A 9,436-nucleotide genomic window follows, 5' to 3' on the forward strand; every position below is an offset into this window, starting at 1 on the left:
CACTCACACAAGCGTTTTATTGACGTACGTTACGAGTTTACGACGGAAGTTAAAAACGTGGTCCGGTCCATAGATATTAAACACAGGGACACGGCATTCCTTTATACATTCTACATACACTGTTTAGGCCAGTGGTTCTTAACCTTCGAATGACGGAACACTTGACATTTTATGAGGTTTTCGCGGAACACAGCCGTAAAATAAAACAGTTATTATATTAATTTTTTAATTGTTTAATATATTAAACAATAAATGTATAGCATAAAACAGTTTGCAAATATATTAGTAAAGCGTCTTACTTATATTATCATTTTGTTTTGTTTTAAAAGTCAAAATGTTAAGAGAATGAAAATAGAAATACTAAATAAAATTTTTTTGACTGATTTTAAAATTTAGTCGGATCACTTATATTAAGTCCACGGAACACCTGTGTTCTGCGGAACACCAGTTAAGAACCACTGGTTTAGGCTTACGTAATAATTCCGCGATAATTTTAGATTTTTCGTTACAATTATTGTACCAACCAACTTTACATGTGTTGACGTATTTCCTGTTGCTATTTATTCGATATTTTATGAAAAATACCCAGTATTCACCAACTACAAACAGTATAAGCTGTATAATATGACGTTCAACAGTTTACGCAGTACAACATATTATTTCAATTCGACGAGTTACGAATATTGTAAATCATTACATATAAGTTGTTAAAAAAGCTATACTATCGTTATACCTGTAATATTCTAAACTATTCTTAAACTATGGTATTAGTTACCCAACTATAATAGGTATTATATTATAGTGTATTACGTATAATAATTATTATACTTTACATAGTTACCTAATATAATTCTTATATATCTTTCTTACAGTTAACATCTATCAGACATCAGCTACTGCCCACTCGGCACCCACCCACCCATTTCAATATGTAGGGCAGTCGCCCTACATCAACATAGGTCTCGGCGCCCCTGGCTTGATGTGTAAAGACTTCCTATAAATTTAGCGAAGCCTCACTCCCTCCGCCATCGGTACCTTATATTGACACTAAAATTATTTTGCACCTACTTAGCTACTAATTTGTGGGCGTCCCTATGCTACGTGTATGTGTGTTTTTTGTATTTGGTGTAGGCTTTATATAGAGACGCCTATAAACGGAGATTATTACGCTATGAAATGAGAGTATAATTTATACTACTGTCTACTATCATTTGGATTATTTATATAATTTTATTTATTTTTCGGCCAAATGGTCTGTAATTGCATTATGCACATATTTATAAATATTAAAATTCTAATGAATATTTATTACCTATACTAATTAATTATACAAATTACCTATATTAATACTTATTTGACAAAGAAATCATAGTAAACATTTGAATTTAAGTTTTGACTTACCTAGCTATATGCGCAAGTGCATATAATACCTATTTTATAATACACATTTACAAACATTCACTTCACAATCAGTAGTAAATTAGAGTGTTTACTTACTTTTATAATTTTATATCACAAAGACAAGAACAATAATTATTAAGTTACTAAATTCATACCTAATAAATATTAAATCGATGTTTGAGTATTTAAAAATTACAGTTCTAAATTTATTGTGTATTTAATTTATTTAAATATTTTTACAAAAAATTAATGAAGACAAGTTCGAAATATATTAGGGACAGTAGTAGTAGATGTTTTTCTAAGTTTTGATGATTGTTTGAGACTGCTACTCATACTGCGTTTGGATAATGAATTTTTCGGTAACTTTACTATTCCAGTGGTTGAATACTAATGAAGGTTCATTTATATTTAAATCATGGGTACCTATTTAAACATCTTTGATTCTCACTGTAATTTTTGATACCAAAAAATATTAAAAATTAAATGATGGTACATTACAATTAGTTTGTTATAAAAATAAACAAGATGCAAACAAGCAATGATATTGGAAATAATCTTGTGTTTGACAATAGTGTGTATAGCTTTAGTGAGAACATTCTTCAACATATTATACGCAGAATATATGTATTATATATTGTATATATATATATTATATAGTATAAATAAATATATATTTCTATAACGTTTTATTAGTTTTTCCCTATTAGTTCAAAAATCATAACTAACCTACTTATTTACCTCATCAGTCATCATTGAGTAACTCATTATTAAATAGATAATAATGATAATACCTATATTATGCTAAATTTGATTTCATTAATAATAGATGAATTTGAAAAACGATTCTGAATGAAATTGGGCAGTCAGATTGCTTAACAAAATAGTAAATACTAATATTATAATATTTTATGATACTGTCAAACTATTGAAGTAATTTATTTTACTAAATATCAGTATTGTTTTAGCTAGATCTAGATTTATATTTTCATGAATGTAATGCATTGTTTGGGTTATTAAAATTTAAGTATTTTAATAGTATTTATTATATACTATTTGTATAATTTATTATTGTTATTAACTTCAGTGTATACTGTATAATAGTGAATAGTGATAATAATAACAACTTATTACCTACTGTATAATCCAGTGATTAGAGTTATGGTATAAAATATAGCTTAATATGAATCTAAATGTTTCCAATATATCATTATGTACTTATATAGATATATAATAATAATATATGCAAACGTATCTAGAGCCCGCGAACAATATTTTTAATTTACAATAAAATAATTAAAATTTGCATTATTTTTTGTAGATACTTAATTTCGTTTAAAATTGATTTTAAAATGTCTTAAAAAAAAAAATTTACTTAATTTAGCGAAGGAAACATTACGTATATAAAATCAACTAATCATAAACAAAAATTATAAAATAAAATAATAAGCAAAAAATATTGACGGACACCCATCCGTTTACACATTATAAAACCGCTGGGTTAGCTGAAGGAAACTTGAAAGAACTCCACGACCGACAGAGATTGTCCAAAAGGTACCGCTGTAGTAAAGAACAGTGGTATGTTAATTGAAACCATTATCATTACAATAGTAAAATAATTTGTATATTTAAAATATTTTGTAAACCTTTTTCTTTTTTAAACACGATTAAACACATGAAGTGAAATCAAATTTCAGAAAAGCCATAAAATTTTGCTAAATTTATATAACTAATTTAAATGGTGATGATTGTAATCATGAACCTAATATAATTTTTAAAACCAAAGTTAATCATAACTATAAAATAACAATACAACAATATGATCACAAATAATAATAAAAAAAAAATCAATATTTTTCAATAGAAGTTCAATTTTAAAGTATTCTTGTATACAATGTACACAACTAATAAAATATATTTAAAGAGGCAAAAGAAATGAATTATTTAGAAGCCATAAATGAATAATACTTATGCGTAATCACAATAATTTTATTGTATATTAATTAAATCGATTTTACAATTAATTCAAAATAGTCTTATATTAAACTGAATAATAAGTTGAAAAAAAATGTATTATAATAAAAACATTAGTAAGGTTTGAAAATGAAAAAAAAAAATTAAAATTAAAATATTATTAATAGGCAGAATTAATACTAGGTCCATAAAAGTATTATGGAACTATAATTTCACAAAATTGTTAGTATGTAATTAATTATGATGTAGGTGGGTATATTAAAAGTTGCATTAGATAAAATATTTTGGTATATTTATGAGCTGTATGCCTGTAAATAAGTTATACATTTCAAAAAAGCTAATAATTTGTATTGACAAAAAAAATATATATATAGTTAATAAATGAATGAACTAAAGCAAAATAGAAAAATGAGAAAAATATTCTACTTACAATATCAATGAATAACAATTTTTTTATTAATAATATGTTTAAGACAATATTAATTATCAATATTCGTTGAAATGAGTATAAGATATTGTTAAAATACAAAAACATTCTTAATTTTTTTTTTTTTACAATACACAGTTTAATTTTTGTTAATGTTAGTTGTAGTTGTATTTGTTACTGAATCATTTCCACCATTCCCATCAATCTTTTAAGGTAAGGCATGTCGTCGATACCTTTTTGAGTAAAAACAAAAAAAAAAAAAAAATTATTATTTAGTTAAGCTGTTTTATATGTCATTATAATATAGGTACTATGTATAATAAGTACATAATTAAATTATAAAAGTGATGAGACTTTGAGACTAACCTTTCGTCATGTGCGAAATCGACATTTTTTCTATTGAAGGATAACAACAAGGCCCCAGGGTTGGAATCTGAAAACAACATATCTCGTGGTGGGTAAAGAACGTCAATTAATCCATTGCACGTAGTGTTCGGGCTAATCGCAAACCGGAAAGAAGTGCGGTTTCCATTGATTGTCTCGTACAACTGTAATGAATGAGAAACAAAATTAACAAACTGTTATAAAAACAAGTTCAGATGAGAGGAAATTATGTTTTTTAGTCAAATCAAAATTATATCAAGTTATCATTCATGCGTTTTGAGTATATAAATAAATAAATAAATAATTTGTTAAAAAAAAAAAAAAAAACTAAATTAATAATGAGATTTAACACTCACTGGCCATAGCATACACTATGATATAAAAATACTTTTGTTTCCATAAAAAATATTATAAGAATATATAATGAATATACTATCCCAATTTAAAAATAGGTAATACTTAATGAATTAAATAATTCAAAATACTTAATTATTTACATTATACTTCATTATTTGTAAATAAATTATTTTTTTGACAAAATATACCTCTATTATTAATAAAAAATAAAATATATTTTAATCAATAATAAAGATATGAAAACTGAATGATTGGTTATGATTAAATAAGAAATTTAAATACAATATACTTACTGCACATTTGTAATCCGGTGTACCAGTTTTGTTATAATCGTCTTGGTACAGTCTTAAGTACATCAGTCCTTCGATTGTGTCTTTATACAAGACGAGATCTTTTGTTAAACAGTTAAAACGATAATACTCCAAATCTAAATAATGTGCACGTGGGGACAAAACAAATTGTAAGAGTTTAGTGATTATGGAATGGTGTTAATTTTATTTATTTCCTATTCAAATGGAGTTACAGCCGTCAACAATTATTAGAGGTAATTTGTGGTAGGTATGATATTATGATTATATAATACCTAAACTATTGATTGTCTTTAAGTTTGATGAGAAATAAATGTGGTTTAAAAATTAATTAAACTAACGAAGCATATTCATTAAAATTAGAATCTTACAATCATTATAAAACAAAATTCATATAAAGTAAAAATATATAAATATTTTCAAATTGTATAAATTATTATTTTTTAAATTGAATATAATATATTTTGTAGTTTATAGTTTTCAATAGGGTACTGTTATAGATATTTTATTTGTTGCTCTTTGTAACATAATAAATTATGTATTTTTTTATGTTTACTTAATGATAACTGTAATCGTGTACTTATTATCTCTATACCTATTCATTGACCATTGGACGTTAATACACAAATAATAATATTTTATTGACATGAATTACTTTAGTTGTATATGAAATAAAGCCTATAAATAATTTTTATCTGTGTGATTATTATTATTACTATTATTTTTTGTAATTAATCAGATTTATAAAAAGTAACGCCATCAAGTATGATATTAAATGTTTTAGCTGAACCTGAAGTACTGGCTTATATACCTACTATATTTTACGGACAATGTATATTATTAAAATTAAAATTTATTATACGCACTCGGATTGTAGCAATCTTGCCCCCTTTCTTCTTTACTGCCAAACCACATCAGATATGATTGCTGTATCAATATGCTCGATGAATATGTTATGTATGCACAACCAGCAATTAACGCCGAAACCGAATTTAATACTGTTACTTCATATTCTGCGGCAATCAGTGACGGACATCGAAACAATAATTCTCGGGGGGCTGTAATACCTAGTAAATAATGGTAATTTGTTGGTTTGAATTTTATAATAAAATTGGTTGATATAAGTATATAACAGTGGTATATACAATGGATGGCGTCATGTCCTATCTTGCTTAGATTAGCGATTTGAAACACACAATATGAGGAAGAGTCTCGCATTGAGATGTGCGATCTACGCACACGCATGTATACTCGTCGTGTACATATCGCGTTCATCACTCATGATTTCCCAGGCAGTTTTTGAATAAACACGTGACAAGTATACATCCGCACATGCATATCGCACATTTCAATGCAAGACTCGTGGCTAATATGTGCTTCAAAATATCGGGACATGGCTCCGTCCATTGTATATGATCTAAGGTTATACCTAGTAATATTATTTCACTGTAAAACCGTGTAAGTACTATAGATAATATTATGATATTATTCCAAAACGCAAAAATAAAATTACACATTAATTTATGCCACGCCCTTTGTTATCGTGAAATAATTATAAAATTACATTCTAACAAAGAACGAAATGATAAAATAAATATTATATTATGTACTTACTTGTTAACGTTGACAAATCTATTTCGTTTGTTATTTGTGCTGTAAGAATGGTAATTGCGACGATTGGTATGATCATCAGCATAACAGTAATTGACGCCATGGTGTTGTATGTTGGTCGTTAAAACAAAGAAAATATTATCAGAAAATCAAAAGGGTGTGAATCAAATGAATATAATATCTTATTAGTTTTATGAGACGTCGTGCTCGTGAGACTAGTGTACAACAAGGTTGTGGAATGCGCACTGTCGCACTGATTGTAATGTACCCTGCGCAATGATTTTTATAAGCCGCCTCGGTGGCGGTAGAGGGGGTACCAGTTTCCACTACCAACTGCGCTCAGAAATAACATATGTTCAATATTTTAATATATTTTTAAATATTTCTTTTTATTCAATAAAAATATAAATATTTGAATAATATAATCCTGGTAATATTTTGAAAAATAATGTTAGCTGCTCCCCAATTAAAAAAACTTCAACACCTTTGAAGCATGAAAAGGGGTAGACTTATCACGCTCAAACTCTATCATTATTATTTTTTTAATAGATACCTATATAGCAATTAAATTAATAAATTGAAAATAGTCTTTAGAAGTCGTATGTCCCCAGTGCTTTGTTCAAACCTGAACGGTACCAGGTTAACAACTATTATTTATTCATTACTCAATTAAACGAGTAGGTACTATAACTCAATAACTGGCCACTCAAAATTTATCGTTTGGTAAATTGGTTATTATTTTAATTTATTAGTTATGACTTATAACTATTAAATATGACTAATACTTCTATATTAATATTTGTATATATTTAATATTTAGTTATATTATATTTTAATTTTTGATCAATACTTTTCTTAAAATAAAATATTATTAATTAACCCATATACCTATACCTAGGATTTCTACTCGCTTTAATTTCGGAATAAGTAATCGTTTAATGACGATAGCTAAAAGAAATGGCGAAATATAGGTTTGTAAACTACTTCCTTTATTTTATTTATTTTATTTTTTTGTTAAAATAATAATTTACTTTACGTATATAGTTACAAGGCGTAATGGCGTGATAAATACCAAGCATGTAATGACACTACTGCATATTTACATTATCATATTGATCTATAATAGTATACATTACTATTTAATCAGGTTTCATTAATGTGAATTTAATTAGCTAAATGTTATTTGGTTTAAACAATTTAATTGCCTGCTTTTAAACAAATAATTGATGCACGATGTTATTTTAATCAATGATAATTACAACAAAAATTCTCGAACTAATAATTTTACTTGTATGGTTTTATTTTTATGATATTCATCGCCATGAATGTCACAAGATAAATAATAATTTCAAAATATAACTAATATATATATATAAAATAAATAAAGATTAAATGGATGATGGACCTCTTGCAAATCAACAATTGTTGATACCTACATTTTTTTAAATAGTTTTTAAAAAAAACAACAAGATCCTTATAGTGCCATAGGCTACTATAATGGTACTATAGTAGGTCAATACTATGGCATTATACTTACTTATTGCTTTTCAACACATACATGTTGTCAAGGCAATTAAAGTTGAATTATGAAAAATTATCATTCTTTTATTGGATATGAATAAATGAGATTTTAGATTTGGTCGATGGGCATTTAATTTTTCACGGACAACGACGTTCGGAATCAGCTAATATTTTAAGCAAAAAATAATCACTCATAAATTAACTTATAAATTTAATATGCTATAAATTATAGGTATAACGTAAAATATTATACAATCGTCCATTTCAGAATATCAACATTTTATAATATCACATTGTCATTTATCTTATTATATCCTGTTGACTATTCAATTGTTCAAATTACCAGAAACAAAAGATGCTTTTGCATCAAAACGTCCGCCCTATAAATCAATAATAATTATCATAGATAAACAAAATAAATTTTTCATAGCATTCAAATTATTAGATATAATTATTTGCCTACGATCTAAATGCATATAAATTATTTTTGATAAAAATATATTTTGCTTTTAATTACATTAATTTAGGTTTGAAATTAAAGCAATTAGTGTTTTAGCAGAGCTGGTAATTTATTAATACATCTATATTAAAACAGTAATACAACATATTATACAAACATTTTAATTATTTAATTAATAATCTGAAAGATTCATAAAATTGTAACCAGACTGATTACCTACAATAACCTATAGGTACTTATAGGTACCTACTTACTACAAATAGATGGTAAACAATATAATGTATCTACAACTTCCAACACTTTAATTTACTTCAGCTGTTAAATCGCGATCAATTTATAAAATTACATCGACAGTTTATTTATAAAGTCATTTGAAAGACAATTGTATTTCCCTATAGCTGAAATAATGTTCGTATTCATTTTCCCTTGTAATAATATAAAGTGTATTTTGTAAATGTTATGCATCAATGTAGTATCCATCCAGCGCGACGGTAGTGGTGCGAAGCTAAGTAAAAAAACAAAGCGTAGTAGCCACGAACGTATTATAACAGGAGCCAAAGTTTTACCATTGAAAACCAGTCTTAATTTATATTAGTCCATTGTCCAGCCCTACAGGGCAAACGGTTGAACATATAAAGTCGTATAAGGTATCAATTGATCAGAAATATTGGGAACAGGGGAACTCGCAAACGGATTGGTGAGATAGTTTATATGTAATAAGTTATAATCAAAAATGTTCAAGTACTTTTAAGACCGATTTTGCGTCAGCAACGAAATATTATGTTTTTCCCCCGATCCGCCGCTTATCGATCACCGCTACTCTCATTGCATCGGTGGCGGCGGCGGCGGCGGAGGCGATACGATGACGCGGTCGCTCGTATGCCGGTGAATATAATAATAATATTTAATGTAATATATATATTTTATTAATTTAATATATTTTAATAAAATAGATTAATATTACTAATATATACACCATAGTCCATAGTACTATAC

The 9,436-nt window shown here is 26.5% G+C and overlaps 1 protein-coding gene across 1 annotated transcript; it reads right to left on the minus strand.

Annotated features, from left to right (window-relative positions):
• Positions 1 to 3,508: 3,508 nt before the first annotated feature.
• LOC126551714 (uncharacterized) lies at positions 3,509 to 6,704 on the minus strand. Its single transcript, XM_050205748.1, has 5 exons — positions 6,463 to 6,704; positions 5,715 to 5,915; positions 4,834 to 4,967; positions 4,166 to 4,347; positions 3,509 to 4,032 (listed from the first exon to the last, which is right to left on the minus strand). The coding sequence occupies exons 1-5, from the start codon at positions 6,560 to 6,562 to the stop codon at positions 4,008 to 4,010; spliced, it is 642 nt and encodes a 213-aa protein (XP_050061705.1). The 5' UTR covers positions 6,563 to 6,704; the 3' UTR covers positions 3,509 to 4,007.
• Between the last annotated feature and the right edge of the window lie 2,732 nt (positions 6,705 to 9,436).

The sequence above is a fragment of the Aphis gossypii genome, chromosome X, assembly GCF_020184175.1.
Source record: "Aphis gossypii isolate Hap1 chromosome X, ASM2018417v2, whole genome shotgun sequence".
Classification (NCBI taxonomy): domain Eukaryota; kingdom Metazoa; phylum Arthropoda; class Insecta; order Hemiptera; family Aphididae; genus Aphis; species Aphis gossypii.